The sequence below is a fragment of the Antechinus flavipes genome, chromosome 6, assembly GCF_016432865.1.
Source record: "Antechinus flavipes isolate AdamAnt ecotype Samford, QLD, Australia chromosome 6, AdamAnt_v2, whole genome shotgun sequence".
Classification (NCBI taxonomy): domain Eukaryota; kingdom Metazoa; phylum Chordata; class Mammalia; order Dasyuromorphia; family Dasyuridae; genus Antechinus; species Antechinus flavipes.
Window position 1 is genome coordinate 245252941 of NC_067403.1, and position 27735 is coordinate 245280675.

At 33.5% G+C, this 27735-nt stretch overlaps 2 protein-coding genes across 2 annotated transcripts; both read left to right on the plus strand.

Annotated features, from left to right (window-relative positions):
- The first annotated feature begins 8416 nt into the window (after positions 1-8416).
- On the plus strand, positions 8417-9340 carry LOC127540599 (olfactory receptor 10AG1-like). Its single transcript, XM_051965375.1, has one exon. It carries the CDS (start codon positions 8417-8419, stop codon positions 9338-9340), a length of 924 nt encoding a protein of 307 aa, XP_051821335.1.
- A 9329-nt stretch (positions 9341-18669) lies between these two features.
- On the plus strand, positions 18670-19625 carry LOC127541876 (olfactory receptor 10AG1-like). The gene is made up of 2 exons (XM_051967180.1): positions 18670-18791; positions 18824-19625. Exons 1-2 carry the CDS (start codon positions 18670-18672, stop codon positions 19623-19625), a joined length of 924 nt encoding a protein of 307 aa, XP_051823140.1.
- The last annotated feature ends 8110 nt before the right edge of the window (positions 19626-27735 follow it).

Below are 27735 nucleotides of genomic sequence, written 5' to 3' on the forward strand. Positions count from 1 at the left end.
AAAAGGAAGAGTAATCAAACAAAAATGTAGAATAATTGAGATAACTTTAAACAAATATGCAGTTGTTATCTTTATAAAATGCAAACAGTAGATTGAGAAAGATAAAATTTAGAAAAGAATCATTTCTATAGGGGTCAGTGGAAGTGAATAGTGATTTACTCTAAAAGTACATAATCAAACTAATAATCAAAGTATTCTTTTGTGCTGCAATGAATAAATGTGAAAGTTTTAAACAGCTTCACAACAAAATTTTCTTTTTGTCTATCACTATTTCTCTGTCTCTGCAATTTTTGTTTGCTTCCCTTGTCTTTGCCTCTTGTCTTTGTCACTCTGTTTCTCTTGTACACAGTTAAATTAATTTTATTTTGAATGAGGAAAATTCATGTGTTACTATGAAAGTAGTAGACAACAGTTTGATTATACTGAAAGTGTCTATTGATAGCTATCATGATTATTAGTTATTTGATTGATAATCAAAAATAATGGAATTTGGGGGCTGGTATCTTTTTTTTTCTTATAGAATCTGGCCAATGGTTTCGATTTGTGCACATTTCTAGTATTATTTAAACTAAACGGAAGTGCATTTTTCTAGGAACTGTGGAATAAAGGAAGAGAAAACAATAATGTATACATTTAACTAATGATTACATGATCTGTTTCACTAAGCAAGTAGTTTTCTCAGTGCATCAATGACATTACTATTTTTAAGCCTCTCTATCTGGGGATTAAAAACTGAGATCACAGTTGTTTGTAGGGAAAAAAAGATAGTGACTGATACTTCTAAATTATTGCATTTTGCCTGCAAATGTATAATACTTCACATCCATAGAATAAGCCTAAACCTTGAGGTGAGAGGAAAAAATAAAGAAAACTTTGCATCTCCCTGAGGTCAGAGACAGTCTGAGGATGGTAGTTAGGATATTGCCAGTGGATGTAACTATCAACAGAAAGGGAATATGACAAATAGCAATGTAGCAAAATGGATACTTTATTCTATGTGTCCCCAGACAGGTCAACTTGATTAATGGTGAACTACTACAGGAAAATATTAGGGAGTTTGTTAAAACCACAAAAGTTCAGGCAGAAAATTTTCTATGTCTCCTCTTACTGGGACTCCATTCATCTATCTAGGTATATGACTACAAAAAATCCCTAAGAGAAAACTTTGGAGACTGGTGTAATCTAGAAAATCCCAGGAGCATGAATTCTATCATAACTGAGATGTTGCTCTGTCATTGTGTCTCCTTTTGCTTCTAAAAATAATGATTCCAAAGTGAAATAATCACTTTCCTTTTTGACTTTTCTCTTTCTTGTTCAAAAAAAGAGAGAATTGGATATTGCGATCTGAAAAAAAAAATTCTTTCTGGATTTAATATATGTTTTAAGAATACATTCTGTATTATATCTTTTAAAACATTCTATATTCTTTGGGAAAAAAAATAAAATCATTCAGTAAATATGAAGTATTTTCAACCTACCAAGAATGATGTTAAAGTGTTGTGATTATTTTTCTTTAGTACATGGATGGAAATAGACAACCAGAGAATGTCATCTAATAAAATCTGTAAAAGTACCCTCAGTTTCATCAATAGCAACAAGACAGTCATTCACCATTACACTTAATATTTCTCTTTTCCAATGTGATAATCTTTAGACAATGGGAAATATAACCTTGCTGTAAGATATGAGATAGAAAAAAAAAATTGACATGCTATATATTTTCCCAATTGAATGTCCCTTATATTTTATACTTTTAAGTCTTCCTACTTGTGCTCATGGAAGTTTTTTTTTTTTTTTTTCATCCTAGAAAACTTTCCCCATTTTTTTTTTTTTGCTTATTAGAATATGATAGATCTTTTAAAGCCTATCATATTTCCTCTAATTTTTCTGTGCAGAATTTTCTGGTTATCTTTAGACTGACTTTATCTCTCTGTGTGTTTCTCTCTCTTTCTCTCTCTCTCTCTCTCTCTCCATATACATGTTTATGTGTATACATACCTAGATACAGATAGTAATATAAAGATATAAATATGTGTGTGAATGCATATATATGCAAACATATATATGTGCAATTATGCATATATGTGTTTATATATGTGAATATATGTATATATAGATATCACCCTATCTTTAATGAACATATTCTAGGATTCATACCAGATATTTGTCATTTAGTAAATGACCTCTGTGTATATCAGTCCTTATACATCTTTTACTCTCTTAAAATGTGTTCTGCATTTAAAAACAGCTCAATAAAAAAAAAATAGGTAGAATATATTTTCTCTCTAATATGAATGCAAGAATATGTGTTAATTGAAAATAATTTATCTAATAAATTCTTAAAATTCTAATGTTAAGAGTTTATTCACAAGTGGTAATAAGTTATTTCATTTTAATACCTTTTCACTCATCAGATTATATTGCTTTTACATTTTCATATGATAGCTTGATCTGAGATCTGTTTTCTGGATGAATGAGAGAAAAAAAATGTAAATTCTATTATTTCTTATATTTCAAAGTGAGCATAAACTTTGTATATCTAAGGTATAACTCTTATATGGAGGATGTGGGGAGTAATGAAGGAGAATTTGGAGAGTATTAGATTCTTTAAAGATGGTAGGGGCCAAGAAGATTGATACCACTTATTGAAATACTGAGAGAAATTAAGTGAATCTTACAAAAAGGCTTTTACTTTTCTTTCTAAGAAAAATATTTCGACTCCAATAAACTCTCTCTCTAGTCAGTTTGGATTGTTCTAAGTCAAAATAGGACAGTGAGAGAAATATTGCCTCTAGAAATAGAATAAGGGTTCAAATCCCAAAAGTTATATTATTTATATTGTAATTAATATGTAACATTATTTGGGCTGCATTTTCCTTATTTATTATGTGAGGGGTGAACTCTGGGATCCTTTTCATGTTTGATACTAAACCAACTAATAGACCAATATCATCCCTGCCTTTGTGAAGTCATATCCCTTATTTTGGTGTCAATGATTTTATACAGTTATATGTTGACTCCCCTAGAATTTTATTTTTGGCACTATGACACACAAACTGTGTAGACGGTTTTCTGTGCTTCAGACTACTTTTGTGTGCTCTGTGAATGTTACTAATACTGCTAACACAAAAGGCAAATATCAAGAATATTTCAGACACTAAATCTAAAAACACTTTGAAAATAATAGTCATAATTATTCCAGCAGAATTAACATGATTATCATTAATATTAGTATTATCAACATTAAATGGATTTTAGAAAAAAAAATCTTCCTCAAGTGATAATAATGTTATTACTTCTTTTAAAATAAGTTATTGATTAATAGACCCATTGAAAGCTTTTTGAATTCCTTGTTAAACATTAGTGAACACTATCTAGCCAGATACAGAGAGAGACAGAGACAGAGACAGAGAGATAGCAAATTCAGCTATTGATCTAATAGAAAGCCCTTATACCTTAAGAGTACAGTAGCATTGAGAATGCACAATTATAGGAAACATTAGACTGTATTAGCAAGTTAGATAGTAATAAATGGGTATGTTAATTCCATCCTCCACTATGCAATCTTAAGACCCAGAGGATTTAAGGATATTGGTTGGACAGGTCATAAGGCTTAATGATACTCTAATTTTTTTTTCAGAGATATTAGTTGTTGATTGCTTGCCTAGACAACTGTTATGAATACTCATGGCTTTTATTTGATGTGGAGGACTAGGAACATAATGTAGTACAACATTCTCATTTTAAGCCAATTGAGGAAAAAAGAAGAGACATAACGTATTCAAAGACAAAAAAAAAAAAAAAAAGACAAGAAGAAAGGGAGCTAGGATTCATACCCTTCTTCTCTGCTTCATAATACAGTCTTATTAACACTACTCTGCTATTCCAACATATACTGAAGGAATTGATATATCATTCTTAGATCTGAGGTGCACTGCATGTGGTGGAGTAAACATAGCTAATACTAAATTTTACAGTGAGATGATATAGAAAAGAAAATTTGTTTTAAAATGTCAGAGGTGTTTACACTTTTCTCAAAATGAAGAATTGGGCAATGATTTTTAGGATAATAGTCATTGTGGCTAAATTACGCATTTTTTTTAAAATTATAATTCTCACAAAATGCATGCCTACAAGGAATGCAAAATAGCAATTTACAGATAAAATAACCTAGGTTGGGTGATGAACAGAGATTGTGTAATATTTAAGTAAATTACAAGTACTGAGGGAATAATGAAACATGGTCTCACGCCTCAAAACCCCAGATTTTTCTTTATGTAATTCTCCCTTATTAAGAAGTGCTCAGGTTACTGGACTTTAAGCCAGTATACCTTCCATCTCATTAAAATGTGATAAGTAGCATGGGAGAGGTAGTGTCCCCATAGAGCTAAGAAAGGCAGGAACCATTTCTACTTATAGAGGTCAAAATGACTTTTATGAAAGGGTCATTTTGAGTAGAGTATTTTTTTTTTGCAGGGTGTGGCTTTAGTTTGTGTGATATTGTAATTCTTGTGTGAGAAATAGCCTAGGAAAGTACTGATCCAGCAGTTATAAGACACTGGGTTCAAATCCTCATTCTGAAAATCATTGTGAATTTTAGGTAAATAACTTAGATTGTTTGAATCCCAGTCTCCTAATCTGCAGTCCTGCCATTGAGTTCTAATGTGAGGGTTAGATAAAAATACATCTGTTAACAGATTTGTAAACATTAAAGAAATTAAATGATGCCACTTATATGCTTTTATTATTTTACTATATTCTTCAGAGAAATAAGCAGCTGGAAATGATTTATTTCAACTGAGAATGGTAAGTGTGAGTATTTTTACTACTAATCCTTGAATTTTTCTTACTTGAAACAAGTTTATGGTTTGAATTCTCAGTGATCCATGTGTTATCTGGCAGGTCTGAATATAATGATCCCACTCAAGGATACAGATTAAGGAAAGAGGATGTCCAAAGAAATGGAAAGTACTTTATACAGAATATCATCTCCCATTTTACCATCCAAGGTAAAAGGAGCTAACCCTTCATCAGTAGACACAAAAATAACCCAATAAATACAATCATGCTATTTAGTTATAACTCCTTTTATATTTCCAGGGGTTTAAGGACAGCTGTTTTCCCAAATATTCCAACCACTTATTTTCTCTTTTTATTTAAAAATTTTAGAGAAAAGGAAACCCTAGAAAAACAATTACAGGAGCAATGATTCAATATTCCAGGACTACCTTCTCCTCAAAGATAATTTCTAAGATCCAGAAAGCGGACTTTGTCATCTGTTCTTCAAGATCAAAATTTTTTAGTATCATTAATCTCATCTGAGGTTCCTATTACTGTTGTGTCAATTCACAGTGCAGTTAAGCAGTTTGACTCTCTTCTCACTTCATTAAAAAAGGCTTCTTAAATCTCGTTTATGATACTGTCATCTTTTTTTAAAATATAATCTTTAATTAAAATCACATATCAATATGTTTAATTATTCGGTGATTAATGTCCATTTCCCATTCCAGTTTTTGAAAGTTTGGTTTCCATAAACAATATTATGAAAATTTGGTATGTGTAGGATCTTTCTTTTTGTCATTGATATCCTTCCAATATATGTTTCAGTAATCAGGTTGCTGATCCACAGGGAATGAATAGTTTAATGCCTTTTCTATCAAAATTCCAAATGGATTTTGAGAATCTTGGATTAATTACCAGCTCTACCACAAGGCTACCTTTATGCTTGTCTTCCTCCTGGAACTACAACATTGACACAATGTGGAGTTTTTTTGCTTGTTTTTTTTTTTTTTTTTTAATTAAACTAATTCATTAGGTATGTTGTCCAAAGTGTGTTGCATTACTTTTCATTTTTCTGTTAAGTAAATAATAGTAATGAAAACTGCATGGATATTATTTGGTCCATTAACTATGGAGGATCTCAAATGCCTAGGTTCAATTAGGCAATTGATCCCAGAAACGACTATTTGTGGGACTCTGAGTGCATTAGAGAATGTCTGTTTCTGTTTTTTTTTTTTTTTTTTGTCTAGAAAATAGGGAAAGCAATAGCACCTATATTTCACACTTCTTTTTAGGTACAAATGTATGATATTGGTAATATTGGTAAAACACTTAACTTAGGGCCTAGCAAATAGCAGAGGCTATAAAATGCAAGAAAATATTAAAATTATTACTGTTATTTAAAAAAAAAATCTATTTTTACCATGACACATGTAAACAACACAGTTAAGTGACACGCCCAAAGACATTGTGCTATTTAGTATCTGAGGCCAAATTTGAACTCAAAATTAAGTCTTAAGGACTTAAGGCCGAAATTCTATCCATTGTTCTACCCATCTACCCCTTCATTTTACACAAATATAAAATGGAACACCATTTGAAATGCTCTCATTCACTTTGAGATATATTTATTGTGGAAATCAGATAATCAGAAAGGGGAAAGAATGCATATTCAAACCAATTTACAGCACCATTTATTAAATCACAAAGTACTTGAACTAAAATTAATCTCTTTCATTGAAAAAATTGAGACACAGAGACAGAGACAGACACACACACACACACACACACACACACACACACACAGAAAAAGAGAAAGAGAAAAACAGAGAGAGACTTGTTAAAGCATTATTACAAAACTGAAAGGATGAAGAGTAATTTTAAAATATATCGTATGAAGGTAAAATGAGTTAACTATGTGATTATACAGTATTTTATAGGTATTAAATCAAAGTCAAAATATGTAAATGCTAGTAACTCTTACTAGTACTTGTACATTCTGATCAAAAGCAAAGTAGCCAGAATTTAGAAAACAATAGACAAAATTAAACATTTTAAAAATTCAAAACATTTTGGTGAATGATTTTACTTAAAATATTGTAGCATAAGGAAATAGTAATTTAAAGGGGTTTGGGTTTTTAAAGTTAATACAAAATTGGGGCAGCTACATGGTACAGTGAATAAATTACTGGACTTGGAAAAAGACGTATCTTCAAAGAGTTCAAATGCAGCCTCACAAAGAGAGTGACTATGGGCAAGTCACTTAACTTGCTTTACCTCAGTTTCTCATCTGAAAAGTGAGATGGAAAAGGAAAGGACAAAGCACTCCCCTATCTTTGCAAAAAAGTCCCAAATCATGTCAAGGAATATTGGACATAACTGAAAATAACTTTAAAACAGCAAATGTGTTAAGATTAAAGAAAAAAAAATCAGTGTACTTATCAAAGTGGAATCAGCCATGATTTCAATGGACTAATATTGAGGAACATAGCTTCTTCTTTTTGAATAAATTTGGAAGTTCATAAGTGAAAAAATTTTGAATATTTATGTGCATTCAGTTCAAAATCAATAAAATTGCAAAATGCATTTTCATTAACTTTAAGATGCTAAGAACCTAGTACCAAGTGTGGACAATAATTAATAATCATCAATATCTTGAGGAAATTCAGAGGCTCTCTCTTCTCCTGAATTCCTCATTTTTAAAAAGATCATTTTTTTCCTTCAAAAGGATATTGTTGATAATTAGATTACATGGACTCTAATGAAGCTTGATCATATACCACACAATACTGCAAGGAACTTGATATGAGGTAGAGAAACCTATTGTATTATTGTCAAGGTTGATAGAGACAGATTCTTTTGTCTAGACAGTCCAAGATTTGGAGTGATCTGATGTTCAGAAATTTTCTTTGAATGGGAGTGACCTTAGCAGGGTGTGCAATCAGTCTCTATTGCATTAATCTTTAAACTGGAGTCCATCGCCATTTTTGTCTTTGTCTTAAGAAAGATGGGTAAATAACCATCCTTTCATGAATAGCATGCTGTGCTTATTTTTTAAAGTGATTAAATTACCCAGAAAGCATGTCTGTCATTTATGTATATACATACACACACACACACATATATGTATATATATATATATGTGTATATATGTGTGTGTGTGTCTCACAAAGGGTAGGATTGATTTCTGCTTAGTGATTACAAAAGAAATTACACAATGAGAGATAAATAAATAAAATAGACCTTAAAATAGACAAATTTACAAAACAGAAATATTCAATATGATATAGAATTTTGTTCTTAACTTAAACTGAGGATTTTAAGGATAATTTTATCTTAGAATGATGGTCTTAGACCTTGATTAGAATCCTTGATTTAGAATACAGAGTTAATCCCTTATTAGTTGATTTGTTTTTTGTTTATCTTTACCTAATTATATAGAATATTAGAACTGAGACAGAAAATGAAATATTGGATGTTGGAGCTGATGATGAAAACCTGAAATGAAATCTAAGAGGGAAATGGCAGATCTTCAAATCCAATTCTTTCTATTTGAAGGAGGGAAACTGAGGACCAGAGAAGGAAAGTGATTGCTTCATTTTGAATTCATCATTTCCACAGGCAGAAGAAAGCTACAATGGCAGAGGAAAATCTCACATACGTGAAGGAATTCATTCTTCTGGGATTTTCTGACCTTCCCAATCTCCAAGGGTTTCTATTTGGGATATTTTTTGTCATCTACATAAGTATACTGATAGGAAATGGCCTCCTCATTGTTATAACCAAGACTGATCCAGCTCTCCATACCCCAATGTATTTTTTCCTGGGGAACTTTTCCTTTCTGGAAATCTGTTACACATCAGTCACTATGCCCAGAATGTTGGCAGATCTCTGGACCCAGAAGAGAACTATTTCATTACTGGCCTGTGCTGTACAAACTTGTTTCCTTTATATTTTTGGAGTGGCAGAGTGCTTTCTCCTGACTGTGATGGCTTATGACCGGTATGTGGCAATCACTAAGCCTCTCTATTATACTCTCATTATGAATCACAAAGTATGTGTCCAACTGGTTGTGACTTCCTGGCTGACTGGGGTCCCAGTCCTGATTGCTCAGACATACCGGATATTCTCTCTCAACTTCTGTGGCCCTAATAAAATCAATCACATTTTCTGTGATGCCCCACCCTTATTCCCATTGGCGTGTACAGACACATATAAGATAGAAGTCTCTGTCCATGTTGTGGCTCTACTCTTTGTTACAATTCCCTTTGTTTTGATACTTGCTTCCTATATCAAAATCATTACTACAATAATGAAATTGCCCTCTACCTCAGGGAGATCCAAAGCCTTCTCCACTTGTTCTTCTCACCTAATGGTTGTGTGCTTTTTTTATGGGTCTGGAAGTATTGTGTATTTGCAGCCAAAATCCAGTCAATCATCAAGATCCAGCAAAATGCTTGCTCTTTTCTACACCACTGTGACCCCAATGTTTAACCCCCTTATTTACAGTCTGAGAAATAAGGATGTCATTGCTGCATTGAGAAAACTACTTCCTAAGTGAATTCACATATGGAGCAGTTAGTCATATTTAAATGGATTAGTATTCACTTCTGCCATATCTCTTATTAAAAAAAAAAAAAAAAAAAAAAAAAAGTTCCGTTTATTGTTTTCCATTGAAATAAAATGGCATTAAAATGCAAGACTGTCAAGAAATTCTATTTGAAAACAGAAAATGCCAGCCCAAAATTTCCATGTTCCTTAGTTCAATTTTGACTGAGATTAAATCCTTTATTGTATGTTAAATAATTACAATGATCAACTGATAATCTGAGTGCTATTTTATTGTGCTTTCTACTCTTTCCTGTAACAGGAAAGAAGAGACATTTTTCTTAAAAATATTAATTTATTTGTGTGTGTGTGTGTGTGTTTAAGAAAAAGAAGGGAAGAAAGAGAGAAAGACAGAGAGACAGAGAGGGATAACAAAAAAGAAACAGACTACCAGAGACAGAGACAGAGAGACAGAGAGATATTCATCCATACAAGTAGGTAGGGGAAGCATCAGTTGAAGAAGGAGTACAAAAACAGAGAAACTGTGTATTGGGCCTCAGATAGTGGAGAGCCCTGGGCGAGATATAAGACCCTTTAGTCCACTAAGGAATCCTGCTGACCAGTCTGGTTTGGCTGCTCATTTCCATTAAGGGAATCTTGGCCTTCCTGAAAAGTCAGGGGCCTGGCAATCTGTGTTGTAATTAAAGCCAAGTATACTAAAGAGGCAAGGAAACATCTGCACACAATAGAAAATTATTTATGTGGTCCCTCGTGCTCAGTATCCTGTAATTATAGAAGTATATTATGTAAGCATAGGGTATACAAGGTTAAGGATTTTTTGAATAAAGGGTGTCTTTCTTGACCATCCTCATGAGTTTTGCCTCATCACTCCTCACCCATAATCAGGACTTAGACTGGCACCAAAATCCTCCCATGAGCAGGTCCAGACCTGTACAGTTGTTCAATGTGGGACACTCAAGAGCAAAGCACACAGTAGCTCAGCTGACCAGAACAGTGGGTGTTTGGGTGAGGAAACACAGATATCGGGAAATAGGGTAACTCTGAACAGCCAGTGGGAACATTGGGCAAGGGCTAAATTATTCCTTTTTGTTTTCCAGCCAAAATGGGGCAAGCACTTAGAAAAGAGCCTCCCCCTGGAGGGAGGTTTGAGAAATCCTTGGTTAGATTAATAAAAGAGCAAGGTTTGTTAGTGAATCAGATCTTATCAGTTCTTAGATACTGTGGAGTACATGTCTCCATAGCTCCCAAAGGAGGAAACATTTGAGCCAGAGAAGTGGGAGATAGTGGGAGAACTACTAACTTAATATTCCCATACTATGGGTCTTGGCTCAATACCCAAGTACACATTTCTTATGTTCATTGTAATAAAATTGTCTTTGAGAGATCTCACATAGCATCCAAAAAAGAGGGATTTTACTGTAGGGTGCCAAACAAACGAGGGTAAGGAAAATAAGCATAAAGAAGGTGCTGACAACTCTCAAGGCAGGTTGAACAAAGACAAAGATGGCCCTGGGAGGTTGGAGGGGTGTGGCACTTCCCATTTCTCATCCTGCCCTCACTTCCCTCCTTCATTCCCGCCCCTGCTCCCTTGCCCCTGGGTTATATCCCCACTTCTCCACTACTTTTTTATCCTCCTCCCTCAAATCCACCTATGTGGGATGGAGATGAAAGAATGGGAGGAGTGGTGACTCCATCAGCATCACCAGCAAGGCCATCTTGTCCTCCTCCTATGTCCTGATTACAGGAGGCACTGGTTCAGGCAAAGGAGGAGGGATGGGATATGTTTGAGTTGCGAATGGAAGCATGATTAAAGAACTGGACCCCAACAGGCATCAAGGTTAAATCAAGAGAAGACATACTCCTTTTAATCTGGAAGTTATGAAAGATCTGACAAAGGATTGTAATCTCTGTGAACCTGCATCATCTTATGTGAGGATATTGTTAAAAAAATTGGCTTATGAAATCCTAACTCCTAATGATTAGAAATCCATAACAAAAACAGCACAACCAGATTAAAGCCTTATTTTTTACTGAGTTTTTGTGGCTAGAATCTTGTTAAAGGCCATTAAATGAGCAATAGAATTATGGGAGATAGGACCTCACAAGATGAATTAGTGTATCCTGTGAAACCATCCCAAAGTAGCAAATTTTATTGGCCACAGATGCAAATTTCATACACGGGTCCCTTCTAGGGATAATTTGGGTATTACATGACTGGCCATGGATTTTGAAGAAAAGGTTTCTAAAATTTTTCTTAAAGAACTGACCATCCTCCCTAGGGGCATCAGGAACTTCCTGAGAAACCAGGGGGCATGACAACCTGTATTATACTTGAAGCAGAGTTACACTAAATGACAAGGAAATGTAGGAACACAATAGCAAGTCATTTATATGATCCCCCTTGCTCAACATCCAATAATTATCAGATGTGTGGTGTCCTATAGTTATGTAAGTGTATTATGTAAGCATAGGGCATATAAGGCTGAGAATTTCTTCAATAATGGAATTCTGCTTGATCATCTTCATTAGTTTTGCTTCACAACTCTACCTCATCACTGCTAACACTAAATTTGGAACACAAGGTTTTGCAAGACTCAATCTTGAAAAATTATCCCTCCAAATGTTTTGTAAATAAAAAGCTTTAAAAATTAAAAATAAATAAAAAGCTTAAAAAAAAAAAAAGAAAGAAATGATGTTTGTTCTTTGAACATCCCTGGAATTAGCTCCTGAAAAAAATGGTCTTCTGGTTCAGTGACCAATCCTCTACATAAACCTTAATGAGGAAAAGGTGTATAGGAGAAAAACCCTGAGCTTTAAGTCTGGGATTTCTTGAATACATAATTATTTGAAGATCAATTCAAATCACAAAATATCTCTCTCTTTCTCTGACTCTATCTCTGTTTCTCTCTGTTTCTGTATGTCTCCTATTTCTCTCTGCCTCTCTTTGTTTCTGTCTCTATTTCTGTCTTTATCTCTCTGTCTCTCCCTCATTTGTAGTGTGAGTGCTGAAAAGGTAGGGACCATGTTCTTTTCCTTTATATACTACCAATATTCAGCTTTTTTTTCTTAAAAAAAAAAAAAAAACTACTGTGGTGACAGAAATGGTGACAGTGAAAAAGAAAGCTTAATTTGTTTGCTAAGGTAAAGAAGTTTAAAACTTAAAAAAAAATTTATATCCATTCATTATAGCACAAAAGGTTGTTTTGATTATTAACTTAATTATTTTAATTTAATTTTATTTTGTTTTAATCACTCTTCACTTACACTGATTCCTTATCGAAATAATTATTTTATGAATTTTGTCTTTATCTAGTATTTGCATTTTATAATGACAATTTCATATTAATTTTGTTATTTCTTTTATGCTACATGTTCTTATGATCACTCTTCTTTTCTCCTAAGCAGAGGCCTAAACAACTTAATGAATATGTAAAATAAGAATGATTCCCAAATAGAATTGCTACTTGACAATCAGAAAAAAGGAACTCTCCATTTATTTAAGATGCCCTCATCTCAGATTTTTCATAGTGTTATTGACTTCCACTATTCCTAAAGAAAAAAAAAATCTGAAAATGCTTTTACCTACAAGATATATTTCTTATATTGTACTTCAAAATTATTTTATGAAATATGGGAAAAGGAGACCTTTTGTAGACTGTAGTCAGTCACATATCACATTATTCCAGAAATAAGTCTAGGTTAGGACCAGAAGATCAAAATGAACTAATCATAGAATCAGCAGGTTTCACTCTAGTAGAAAATGAATGAAGGATCATATTAATGAGCAAGTGAAGGAAAAAGAACTGATTTAGAAGTTAGTATTTGGAAAACATTAAGCTGAATATTGATCCCAGCTTTTTCAGCACCCACACTACAAATGAAGGAGAGACAGAGAGATAAAGACAGAAATAGAGACAGAAACAAAGAGAGGCAGAGATAAACAAGAGACATACAGAAACAGAGAGAGACAGAGATAGAGTCAGAGAGAGAGAGAGAGAGAAACAAAGACAGAAAGACAAGGAATTCAACTACTAATGTAATAGAAAGCCCTTAAATCTTAAGAGTACAGTAGCAGAGTGATGCAAAAGTATAGGAAACATTAGACTGCATTAGCAAGTTACATTGTAAAATATGAGTATGTTTTATTCCATCCTCCACTGTGCAATCTTAAGACCTAGATGATTTAAAGATATATAAGACCCACTGATACTCTATTTTTTTTTCAGAGAGATTAGTTGTTAATTGCTTGCCTATCCAACTAATATGAATATTCATGGTCTTTATTTAATATAGCTTCATAGGGACTATATGTATAACAACATTGTCCTTTTAAGCAAATTGAGGGGGAAAAAAAGAGAGATAAGTTACTCAAGCACAAAAAAAAAAAAAAAGGGAAGAATAAGAATTGCTATGATTCACTCCCTTGTTATCTGCTTCTTAATAGAGTATTACTAACACTGCTCTGCTATCTCAATGTATCCAGGAGGAATTAGTATATCTTCCTTAGATCTGGGGTGCATTATTTATGGTGGGGTGAACATAGCTAATACTACATTTTGCAGAAAGATGATAAAGAGAAGGAAATTTGCTTTGAAATGACAAGGGTACTTTCATTTTTGTTAGTAGATTGAAGAATTGGGTAATGATTTTTTTAGGATAATAGTTACTGTGGCTGAAATATTCAATCCTTACTAATTGCAATTCTCACAAAATGTACGTCTAAAAGCAAGGCAAAACACCACTTTACAGAAAGAATAATTCCTTTTGAGAGATGAATAGAGATTGTGTAATAGTTAAGTAAATTAAAAGTACTGAAGGAATGATGAAATATGGCTTTATGGCTTAAAAACCCAGATTTTTCTCTGATGCAATTCTCTCTCATTAAGAAGTGCTCAATTTACTGGACTTTGAGCCAGTATATCTTCCATCTCATTAAAAGGTGATAAGTAGCATGGGAGAGGTGGTGTCCCCATAGAGCTAAGAAAAGCAAGAACCATTTCTATTTATTAAGGTCAACGTGACTTTTATGAAAGGGTCGTTTTAAGTAGAGGAGTTGATTATTTTTGCAGGTATGGCTTTAGTTTGTGTGATATTGTAATTCTTGTGTGAGAAATAGCATAGGAAATTATTGAACCAGCAGTCATAAGGACACTGGGTTCAAATCCTCATTTTGAAAATCATTGTGAATTTTAAGCAAGTCATTCAGATTGTCTGAATTTCAGTCTTCTAATCTGAAATCCTGTCATTGAGTTCTAAAGTGAGAGTTAAATAAAAAGACATTTCTTAACATCTTTATAAGCATTAAAGAAATCAATGGATTCCACTTATATGCTTATAATATTTTATTGTATTCTTCAGAGAAATAAGCAGCTGGATGTGATTAATTTCATCTGAGAATGGTAAGTGTTTTTGCTGTCAATCCTGGAGTTTCTCTTACTTGAAAGAAATGTATGGTTTGAACTCTCAGTGATCCATCTGGCAGGTCTGAATTTTATGATCCCACTCAAGGATAGAGATTAAGGAAACAGGATATCCAAGAAATGAAAAGTACTTTATATAGAATATCATCTCCCAACTTGCTATCCAAGGTATGGGAACATAACCCTTCATCAATAGATGCAAAAATAGCCCAATAAATACATTTATGTGGTTTATTTATAATCCATTTTATATTTCCAGGGACAATTTATTTTTAAGCACAGCTATCTCCCCAAATACCCCAACCTCTTGATTTTTTTTTTGTAAAAAAGAGTTTTAAAATTTTCAAAAAAGCCATACACTAGAACAACAATACTGCAGCAATGATACAATATTCCTCCAACTCTCATTTTTAAAGCAGGAAAGCAGCCTTTGTCATCTGTTCTTCAAGATCTAATTGTGTTCATGTTGTTAATCTCACCAGAGTTTCCTATTACTGTTTTGTCAATTCACATTATTGTTAAATAGAATTTGATTCTCTTTTCTTCTCAGTTCATTACAAAGGCTTCTCAAATCTCTTTTATTTATGATAATGTCATTTTTCTTAATATAATCTTTAATTAAAATCACATATCAATATATGTTGAATTATTCACTGATATTCATCAGTTTCCCATTCCAGGTTTAAATATTTGTTTTATTTCCACAAACAGTATTATAAAAATTTGGTATCTATAGGATCTTTCTGTTGCCACTGATATCCTTCCAGTATGTTACAGTAACTAACCTGCTGATCCACAGAGAAAAAAATAGGCTAGTGTCTTTTTTGCATCATTTCAAATGTTTTTGTGTTTTTTTTTTTAATCTTGGCTCAATTATTTCTATTAACTCTATCAAATCAACTCTACAAAAACAGTATCTTTGTTATTGCCTTTTTGATAGACCACCAACATTGACAAATTTTGAGGGGTTTTTTGCTTGCTTTAAAAAAAAAAAAACTAAACTATTTTACTAAGTATGATGTCAAAAAAGAAAATTGTATTAATTTTTATTTTTCTGTCAGATAAGTAATATTTATGAAAACTTTTGATATTATTTGGTCCATTAACTATAGGGCATAAGTCTAATGGCTAGGGGCCATTAGGTGGCATAATTGTTGATATTGGGCCTGTAGTTGGAAAGATCCAACTTCAAATTTGTCCTCAAAAAAGAGTATCTGTGGGACTCTGAGTATAACAGAGAATGTCTGTTTCCTTCTATTTCTCCATCTAGAAAATGAGCAAAGCAATAGCACCTATATTTCAGACTTCTTTTGAGGTACAAGTGAATGATATGATTAAATGACTTAGCAATGGGCCTGGCAAATAGTAGATGCTCTAAAATACAAGAACCTGTTATAATTATTACTGCTATTTCTAATAATATTCTCTTTTTACCATGACGCATGCAAACAACAAAGTTAAGTGACATGCCCAAAGACATAGTGCTATTTAGTATCTGAGGCCAAATTTGAACTCAAAACTATGTCTTAAGGATTTCAGGCCCTAAACTCTATACCTTGTACCACCTACTTGTCCCCGCTTCATTTTGCTCAAATATAAAATGGCACACCATTTGAAATGCCCTCATTTACTTTGAGATATAGGTACTGTGAAAGTCAGATAGGGAAGAGAAGAGTATTTTCAAAATAGCACTCTTTATTGAAAAACAAAGTACTTGAACCAAAATTGGACTCATTCATTGGAAAAAAAAATTGAGAGAGATAGAGCGACAGACAGAAAGACAGATAGAAAGAGATTTGTTAAAGTATTGTTACAAAACTGAAATTATATAGAGTAAATTTAAAATATGCATATTATGAAGGCAAAATGAGTCAACCATGTGATTATACATTATTTCATGGGTATTAAAGCACAGTATGTAAATGCTTGGTAACTATTACTGTACTTGCACATTCTGATTAAAACCAAAGTAACTAGAATTAGAAAAATGATTGATAAAATGGAAAAAATAAATAAAAAATTAGAAACATTTTGCTAAATGATTTTACTTAAATGTTTTAGTATAAAGAAATGGGAATCTAAAGAGCTTTGTGTGAAGTCTGGTTTAGCTCCCTGGAGGCTTCAGAATTAGCTGGAGTCAGGAGAAGGAAAAGTCCTTAGTCTTTAGGGAGAGAGATAAAGGAGATTAACTGCCACACACTCTCCATCAACCAACCTCCCTTCTCCTCTTCCTCTTCCAAAGTGACTCTGACTTGTCTTACTCCACCCTCTTATCCCTCCTACGATTATCTGTATACAACAAAAGATCAGGCCAGCACAGAATAGTGAGAAGGGTCATTTTCCAAGCATATGCTAATAGAGTATTGCTTAATAGGTAATTAGCCTTAAGTGCTTGGTTGTCTGATTCCAGTGCACCTATTCAGAGTTTTAACCCTTTACAGCTTTGGGTTTTTAACCTTCATACAAAATTGGGGCAACTATTTGGTATAGTAAATAAATCACTGGACTGATATATAAATTTGATAGTTCATAAGTGAAATATATATTAAATAATTATGTGCATTCAGTTCAAAATCAATAGCACTGCAAAATGAATAGTCATTAACTTTAAGGTGCTAAGAAACAAGTACTAAAGTGAGCAATAGTTATTAATACTCAATATCTTGAGAAAAATCAGAAGCTCTCTCTTTTCCTGAATTCATCATTTTAAAAAGATCATTTTTCTTGTGATGAAGAGAGCCATTTACAACCAGAGAGAGGATTGTGGGAACTGAGTGTGCTTCACAACATAGCATTTTCACTCTTTCTGTTGTTGTTTGCTTGCAATTTGATTTCTTTCTCAGTTTTTTTTTTCCAGTTTAATTTGATTTTTCTTATGCAGCAAGATAATTGTATAATTATGTTTGCATATATTGGATCTTAAAAAATAAAACAAAAAGATCATTTTTTGTTAAAAAAAAACATCACTTATAATTAGATTGCATAGAAATTAATAGATCTTGATCACATCCCACACAACCTTGAAAGGAATGTAATGTGAAGCAGGGAAACCTATTGTATCATAGTCAAATTTGAAAGACACAGATCTTTTTCTCTAAATAGTTCAAGATTGGGATTCATATGCTGTCTAGAAATTTTCTATGTAAGGGGTGACATAAGCAATGGTGTACAATCAGTCTTTAGTGCAAGAGTTTTTAAACTGGAGCCATCTCCAGTTGTTGTCTTTAGTCTAGGAATGATTGGTTAATGACCATACTTTCATTAATAGCCTGCTGGACTTATTTTTTTTTTAATTACTAAATTATCCAAAAAAGTATATCTGTTTTTTTTATAAATATTTCACAAATATAGATACATACTTGAATAGTTCATTAAGATTAAGTAGTAACCATTTGTTAATTGACTAACATCTGATATAAATGCTATGAGAGAATAATTCAAACAAGGGTAAAATTGTTTTTTGCCTAGTGATTACAGGAGAAGACTACACAGTGAGTGGTATGGAAATAAGAAAGATCTTAAAATAGGCAAATCACAAAACAGTAATGTCCAATATGATGTACAATTTTGTTCTTACTTAAATTGAGGGTTTTAAGAACATTTTTTTTTAACAATCATAGTCATAGAAGATGATTAGAGTCCCTGGTGTAGGACTTAATCCCTTATTAGTTGATTTTTTTTTCCCCCAATTATATAGAATGTTAGAATTTGGGCAGAAATTGAAAGAACATAACTTTGGATGTTGGAGCTGGTGATGAAAACATGAAATTAAATCTAGGAGGAAAATGGCAGATCTTCAAATCCAACTATTCCTGTTTGGATGAAGGAAACTGAGGACCAGGGGGAAAAAGTGATTGCTGCATTTTGAATTCATCATTTTCACAGGCAGAAGAAAGACACAATGCCAAAGAAAAATCTCACAAATGTGAAGGAATTCATTCTCCTGGGATTTTCTAATTTACCCAATCTCCAAGGATTTCTATTTGGGATATTCTCTGTCATCTACATAAGTATACTGTTAGGTATACTTATGTATACTCCTATATGTATACTCCAAAAAGTATACTCCTTTTTGTAATCAAGATTGATCAAGCTCTTCATACCCCTATGTATTTTTTCTTAGGGAACTTTTCCTTTTTGGAAATATGTTACACATCAGTCACTTTGCCCAGAATGTTGGCAGATCTCTGGACCCAGAAGAGAACAATTTCCTTCCTGGCCTGTGCTGTGCAAGCATTTTCTCTTTATATTTGTGGAGGTGCTGAGTGCCTTCTCCTGACTGTGATGGCTTATGACCGTTATGTGGCAATCACTATGCCTCTCTATTATACTCTCATCATGAATCACAAAGTATGTGTCCAATTGGTTGTGGCTTCCTGGCTAACTGGGGTTCCAATTATGATTGGTCAGACATATCAGATTTTTTCCATGAACTTCTGTGGTCCTAATAAAATCAATCATGTTTTCTGTGATGCCCCCCCTTTATTCCCATTAGCATGTACAAACACATATAACATAGAGGTTTCTGTCCATGTTGTGGCTCTACTCTTTGTCACAATTCCCTTTGTTTTGATACTTGCTTCCTATATCAAAATCATAACTACAATAATGAAATTGCCCTCCACCTCAGGGAGATCCAAAGCCTTCTCTACTTGTTCTTCTCACTTAATGGTTGTGTGCTTTTTCTATGGGTCTGGAAGTATTGTGTATTTGCAGCCAAAATCGAGTCAATCATCAGCATCTAGCAAAGTACTTGCTCTTTTCTACACTATTGTCACCCCAATGTTTAACCCCCTAATCTACAGTCTGAGAAATAAGGATGTCATTGCTGCACTGGGAAAACTACTTCCTAAATGAATCTAGTGTATGCTATTAGTCAAATCCAAGAGGATTAGTATTCTCATCTACTGTACTTCCTATTTTAAAAAAAAATACTTCAGATTATTTTTTCCATTGCACTGGGATGCAATGGAATTGCACTAAAATGAGAATCTATCAAGAGATTCTATATGAAAATAGAAAACAGCAGCCCAAATTTCCATCTTCCTTAGTTCAATCGTGACTGAAATTAAAACCTTTATTGTTTACTAAATAATGACAATGATCCATAAATACTTTGAGTGCAATTTTACTATGCTTTCTACTACTACCTTAGTAACATGGGGGAAAAAAAGACTTTTTTTCTTAAAAATATCAATTTCATTGTGTATGTGTTTAAGAGACAGACAGCAAGGAGAAAAGAGAGAAAGAGAGACATAGCCAAAGAGAAGACGAGTAAAACAGACAGAAACAGAGATCAGAGATGCAGACAGAGACAGAAATAGAAAGAAATAGAGAGAAATATTATCCCTACACATAGGCAGGGAAAGAGACAATTGAAGGGGATAGAATAAAAACAGAGAAACTGTGTAGAAAACCACAGATAGTGGGGAACCCTTAGTGAGTTAAAAGACTCCTTTATTCTAGTAAGGGACACTGCTAACCAGTCTGGTTTGGTTCCCCATCTCAGCTTTCCTGAGAAGTCAAGAGTATGACAGCCTGTATAATTAAAACAGAGTGATACCAAGTGGCAAAGAGACATCTGAACACTATAGCTAGTTGTGGTCCCACATGTGCAGTACTCTATAGTAATGTATGGGTATTAGGATATATGTGGATTTTTTTTTTTGAATAAATGGACTCCTTTTTGACCATCTTCATGAATTCTGCCTCATCACTCAATGGAGGAGATATAGAAGACAATAATTATTTTTTATACCTTCCTTCTGGGGCTCATGGAAGTTTTTTATATCATCTTGTTTCCTCATATTACTTATTATATTACTACTTGCCTGTGTGACTCTTCCTTGCTGAAACTTGTTATCCACCATTTTATGGATTTAACCACTGATATATACCTTCTTCAATTAACACAAAAAGAAAGGGAGAGATGTAGAGAACCACAGATAGAGGGAAGCCTGGATGAAGTATAAGGCCCTTTAGTCCAGTAAGAAACTCCTGGCCGTGTTTGGCTTGGCTTCCCATTCCCTCTGAGGCATCTTGGCCTTCCTGAGAATTCAGAGGGCATGACAATATGTGTTGTACTTGAAGCAGAGTTATACAAAATGACAAGGAAACTATGAACAAAATAGCAAATGTGATTTAGCATGCACAGTATCCTACAGTTAGCACATGAGCAGTGTGCTATAGTATAGTATGTAAGGTAAGTGTCAAACGTGATCATATGGTATATAAGGCTGATGATTTTTTTTTTAAATAAAGGGACTCCTGCTTGGCCATCATCCTGACTTTTGCCTCATCACTCCTCATCCAAGATTAGGGCTCGGGCTGGTAGCAAAGTCCTTCCATGAGCAGATTTGGACATCACAAGGAGGCATAAAAGATCTGTTATGATTGAGGGAAAGATGGGAGGGTAATGAGTATTGTGTGAATTTTAATCTCATCAGATTTGGCTGAAAGAGGGAATATCAGACACATTTAACTTCACAGACAAACTTTTCTCACCCTACAGGGAATTAAAAGGGGAAGGGAGAAAGAAATAGGAAAGGTTAATAGAAGGGAGAACAGAAATAAAAGAAGAAAGGTAAAATAAAGGGGGAGAGGCTGAAATAGAGGAGGGTTGTTTGAGGGAAAGGGTCTCAGTTCCAAATACTGGGAAGAAAGGAAAGGAGGAAAGGCAAAAGCATAACTCGGGATAAACAAGACAGCAGGAAATACAGAGTTCATACTTTTATTTGTGAATGTGAATGGACTGAACTCTTGCATAAAATAGAAGTGGATAACAGACTGGAATAAAAGCCAGAATTCTACAATTTGTTGTTTAAAGAAACACATTTAAAGGAGAGTGATACATTTAGAGTAAAGGTAAATGTCTGGAGCAGAATCTACTATGCTTCAGCTGAAGTTAAAAAAAAAAAAAAAAAAAGCAGGGGGTAGTGATTCTGATCTCAGAGCAAACAAAAGCAAAAATAGATCTAATTAAAAAGAGATAAGGAAGGTAACTATATCTTGCTAATGGGTACCATTGATAATAATGCAATATCAATACTAAACACATAGATACCAAGTTGTATACCATCCAAACTCATACAGAAGCTAAGAGAGCTGCAAGAAGAATTAGATAGCAAAACTATAGTACTGGGTGCTGTCAACCTTTCTGTCTCAGAATTAGATAAATTGAACCGCAAAATAAGGGAGAAAGAAGTTAAGGAGATAAATAGAATTTTAGAAAAATAAGGGATGATAGACCATTTAAGAAAATGTAAAGGAGACAGAAGAACATATATATATATATATATATATATATTTTTTTTTTTTTCTCAGCAATACATGGAAACTATAGAAAAAACTGATAATATATTAGGCCATAAAAAATCAAAAAGTCAAATTCAGAAAATATAATGTATTTAACTTATATTTTTACCATGTTTAACATATATGATATTATTTGCCATCTAGAAGAAGAAGTGAGGAAAGGGTGGGAAAAATTGAAAACACGGTTTTGCAAGGATTAATGTTGAAAAATTATCCATAGATATGTTTTGAAATTTTAAAAATATTTAATTTTAAAAAAGAAATAATGCATGTCTTTTTCATGTCACTGGAAGTACCTCCTGAGAAAAATGGCCTACTGATTAGTGTCTAATCATCTAAGTAAATCTTAAGGAGGCAAAGTTGTATAGGGAGGAAAATGCTGAGATTTAAGTCTACAATTTCTTGAATAGATTTTTTTTTGAAGATCAGTTCAAATCATAAAACATAGAGACAGGAATATTGACAGAGAAAAGGAAATATTAATTTGTTTGCTAAGCTAATGAATATTAAAGCTTTTTTAAAAATTCATATCCATTCACTATGGCACAAAAGGCTATTTTGATTATTAGCTTGATTAGGTATTTAATCACTGTGCACTTCCACTGACCCCTAGAAAAATAATTTTTTTCTGAATTTTGTCTTTCTCAATCTAGTATTTGCATTTTATAACGACAACTTTATATTTATATTGTTATCACTTGTATGCTATGTGTTCTTATGATGACTCTTCCCTTCTCTTAAGAATGTACCTAAACAATTTGATGAATATTAAAAAGAAGAATCATATCTAAATACAATTGTTATTTGACAATCAGAAAAAAAGGGACTCTCAGCTGATTTAAGAGCCTCTGATCTCTTCAAATCAGTTTCACTTATTCAGTGATGAAGAGAGCCATCTACACCCAGAGAGAGGACTGTGGGAACTAAATGTGGATCACAACATAGCATTTTCACTCTTTTTGTTGTTGTTTGCTTGCATTTTATTTTGATTCTCTCTCTCTCTCTCTCTCTCTCTCTCTCTCTCTTTTTTTACTGAATTGATTTAATCTTTCTTGGGTGGCACAATAATTGCATAAATATGTATGCATATGTTGGATTTAACCTATAGTTCTACCATGTTTAACATATTCATTTGAAGTCCAATGAAATTTGACAAATGATTGTAACCCATTACAAATCTTTAAGACATCTGTCTTTTATCCATGTTGTAGTAGACATCTTGTCAGGATTCACTTTTGCAATACCAGCAGCAAAAGAGACAGCCTGAGTGGTCACTGAATTCCTTATACAAGCATTTGCAATTATGCGTGTGCTACAAGCAATAAAAACAGATAATTGACCTGCATATTCTTCCAAACATTTCTCACACTTTTGTGCACAGCATCAGATCTCAGCCACTACTGGCATACCCTTCAAACTTGAGGGACAAGCAATAGTATTGAGGAGGAATAGACATGAAGACGCTCTTCCAAAAACAAAAGAAAGGGGGAGCCACAGGTAATTCTGGAGATGAGAATGCACTGGCTGCAGCAGACAAGATTCATAACCCACAGGAAGGACAGCGTCCAGTGCAAGCAGCTCCAATACATTTAAATAATCACCAGGTCATGTGGAGAGATCCTGAGAGCCATTAATGGAAGGGACCAAACAGGCTAATCACTTAGGCAGAGGATTTGTTTGTGCCTCTACAGATGGAGAAGGAATGAAGGAATCTGATGGGTGCCCATGCACCATATCTGCCTTATCCATCAGAGAGATGGAAAAAGAGAAGACACTGGAAACGAAGGTGAGGATCCAATGGTTGGTTCCCTTTCTAACTACACCCACTACCAAAAGTGCATGGCAGTTACCAATGTATATGGCAACTGACTTATACATATTACCATGACCAGAAAAGTAATTGTGAATGAGATGGATACAGGTCTTCAAACCCTGCAAGAATCATTGAATTCCCTCGCACATGAAGTGATGGGTAATAGATGGGCTTTGGACTGTCTCTTGGCTGCTGAAGGAGGTGTATGTGTAGTTGTGAATTCCTCTTGTTGTATGTATATAAATAACTCATAGCAGGTGACCACAAATATACACTACCTACATGAGGAGGTTCAGTGGATGAGAGACTCAAGACAATAGTTATTTTCTATACCTTTCTTCTGGGACTCATGAAAGTCTTTTATAGCACCTTGTTTACCATATTACATGTTATATTACTACTTGCCTATGTGATTCCCCCCATGTTAAAACTTATTAAAACTTAAAATCATTTTAATGGTTTTAATCACTGTTGAATACCTGCTTCAATTAACACAAAAAGAAAGAGAAAGATGCGGAGGGCCACAGAGAGTGGGAACCCTGGGCAAAGTGTAAGACCCTTTAGTCCAGTAATTAGACTGTGGAGGTTTGCCTTCCCATGCATACTAGGGGCATTTTGGTTGTCCTGAAAAGTCAGGGGGTGTGACAACCTGTGTTGTACTTGAAGCAGAGTCATGCTAATATGGCAAGGAAACATGTGCACACAATAGCAAATTGTTTATGTGGTCCCACTTGAGCAGTATTCTATAGTTATGTATTATGTAAACATAGGGTATATAAAGCTGAGGATTTTTTTTTTTTTAATAAAGGGACTCCTGCTTAACTTCTGTCTCATCACTCCTTACCCAAGATCAGGCCTCAGGCTGGTACTGAAGTCCTCCTAGGGGCTGGCACTAAAGTTCTCCTGTGAGCAGATTCAGACATTAAGAGGAAGAAAAAAAAAAAAAAAAAAGATCTGTTATAATTGAGGGAAAGAGGGGAGGGGGATGAGCATTATGTGAATCTTCTCTTATCAGATTTGACTCTAAGGGGTAATATAGCTTCTCTCACCCTACAGGGAAGTAGGAAAGTAAGGAAAAACAAAAGGGAGCAGGCTAATAAAGCGAGAACAGAAGTAGAAAGAAAAAGGTTTAAGAAAGGGGAAAGGACTGCCAAAGGGGAGGACTGTTTGAGGCAGGGGGTGGAAAGTAATAAAATACTAGGTAGGAGAGAAAGAGGAAAAGAAAGAGAAAAGTATAACTGTGGATAAACAAGATGGCAAGAAATATAGTTTTTTTTATCTGTGAATGTGAATGGGATTAACTCCCATAAAACAGAAGCAGATAGCAGACTGGATTTAAAGCCAAAATTAAACAATCTGCTATTTACAAGAAACATTTAAAACAGAGTGATATATTTAGAGTAAGGGTAAAAGGCTGGAGCAGAATCTATTATACATCAGTTGTTGTAAAAGTAGCAGGGTAGCAATTCTGATACCAGATCAAGCAATAGTAAAAAAAAAAAAAAAAAAAAAAAAAAAAGATCTAATAAAAAGATCCCTCCTCCCCTTCCCCGCCCCTTACATATACACCATGTTTGGCAGAGGGTCTAAGGAATATTCTATAAAAAGAAATCACTTATTCTCTTTGAAATCTTTTTTACTGAATCTCCATTCCCAAGTAGGATTATAAAATTCAGAATTGTCATGAAGATCACAAATCAGATCAAAGGAATTGATGTTGAGATAGCAAAAGAGCTCACATCTGCCTTCTTAAGTCAAAATAAGTCATATTCTTTAGTTGTTTGCATCTCTAATGATAATGCTGAGGATAATAGAGGCATATGATAATTTATATTCATAAAAGGCTTTAACATTTGGTAAATCACATTATTACATCAGAACCATAATTTAGGTTTCATAGATGCACAGATATAGGAAACATTAGACTGTATTAGAAAGTTAGATGGCAAAATGTGATCATATTTTATTCTATCCTCCACTGTGCAATCATAAGACTCAGAAGATTTAAAGACATTGGTTGGGCAGGTCATAAGGCTTAATGATATTCTAAATTTTTTGTTGATTGCTTGTTTAGCCAAATGTTAGGAATTCTCATGGCTTTTATTTGATGTGGAGGACTAGGGACATAATGTACTAAAACATCCTACTTTTAAGCAAACTAAGAAAAAAAAAGAAGAGAAAAAACTTACTCAAAAACAAAACAAAAAAAAGGCAAAAATGAGGGGAGCTAGGATTCACATCCTTGTTCTTGGCTTCATAATAGAGCATTATTAACACTGCCATGCCATCTCTAGTATGCATGAGGAACTAGTATATCATCCCTAGATCTGGAGTATATTGCCTATGGTGGGGTGAACATAGGTAATAATAAATTTTGCAGGAAGATGATATAGAGAAGAATTTTAAAAAATCAGGCGTGTTTTCACTTTTGTCAATAAAATGAAGAATTGGGTAATATTTTTTATATGATAATAATCACTGAAGTTAAAACAATCAATACTTTCTAATAACAATTCTCACAATATGCATGCCTACAAGGAATACAAAACAGCATTTTACAGATAGAATAATTCAGGTTTAAAATGAATAGAAATTGTGTAATATTAAGTAAATTAGAAGTACTAAAAGAATCATGAAACATGGCCTCATTGCTGAAAATAGTAGATTTTTCTTTATGTAATTCTCCCTTTGATCCAGTATATCTTCCACCTCATTAAAATGTCATAAGTAGCATGGGAGAGGAAGTGTCCCCATAGGGTTAAGAAAGGCAGGAACCATTTCTATTTATAAAGGTCAAAGTGTCGTTTTGTGAAAGGCTCATTTTGAGTAGAGAAGTGGATCACTTTTGCAAAGTGTAGTTTTATTTTGTGTGATATTGAAATTCTTGTGTGAGAAATAGCCTCTTAAAGTATTGAACCAGCAATAATAAAGACATTGGGTTCAAGTCCTCATTCTGAAAACCACTGTGAATTTTAGGCCAGGCACTCAGATTGTTTGAATCTCCGTTTCCTAATATATAGTCCTTCTGATGTGAGGTTTAGATAAAATGACATATGTTAGCATCTTTGTAAGCATTAAATAAATTAAAGGGTTCCATTTATATGCTTATATTATTTTACTATGTTCTTCTGAGAAATAAGCAACTGGATATAATTAATTTCATCAGAAAAAGGTAAGTGTGGGCTCGTTCTCTTCCAGTTCTTGAGTTTCTCTTACTTGAAAGAAGTTTATGGTTTTAACACTGACTGCTCCATGAGTTATCTGGCAGGACTGAATTTTGTAATAGCATTTAAGAATACAGATTAAGGAAAGAGCATGTCCAAGAAATGAAAGTGCTTTAGATACAATATCCCCTCCCAACTTACCATCCAAGGTAAAGGAAGGTAACCTTTCATTAGCAGATACAAAAATAATATAATAAATACATTCATATTTATTTATTTATAACTCCTTTTATATTTTCAATCATTTTACAATTTATTTTTTAAGCACAGCCACTTCCTCCAAATTTCCCAACCACTTACTTTCATTTTTAACAAAGCATTAAAAACAAATTTAAAGAAAAGCAAACACTGGAACAACAATACAGGACCAATAATCAAAAATACCAGAACTCTATTTCCCCCAACTCTCATTTCTAAGAACAGGAAAGCAGGATTTGTCATCTGTCCTTCAAGATCAAAATTGGTTAATGTCATTAATCTTACCTGAGCCTTCTATTACTGTTGTCAATTCATAGTATGATTAAACAGAGTTTGATTCTCTTTTATTCTCAGTCATTTAAAAAGATTTCTCAATTCTCTTTTGTCTGATACTGTCCTCTTATTTTAGTGTTATTTT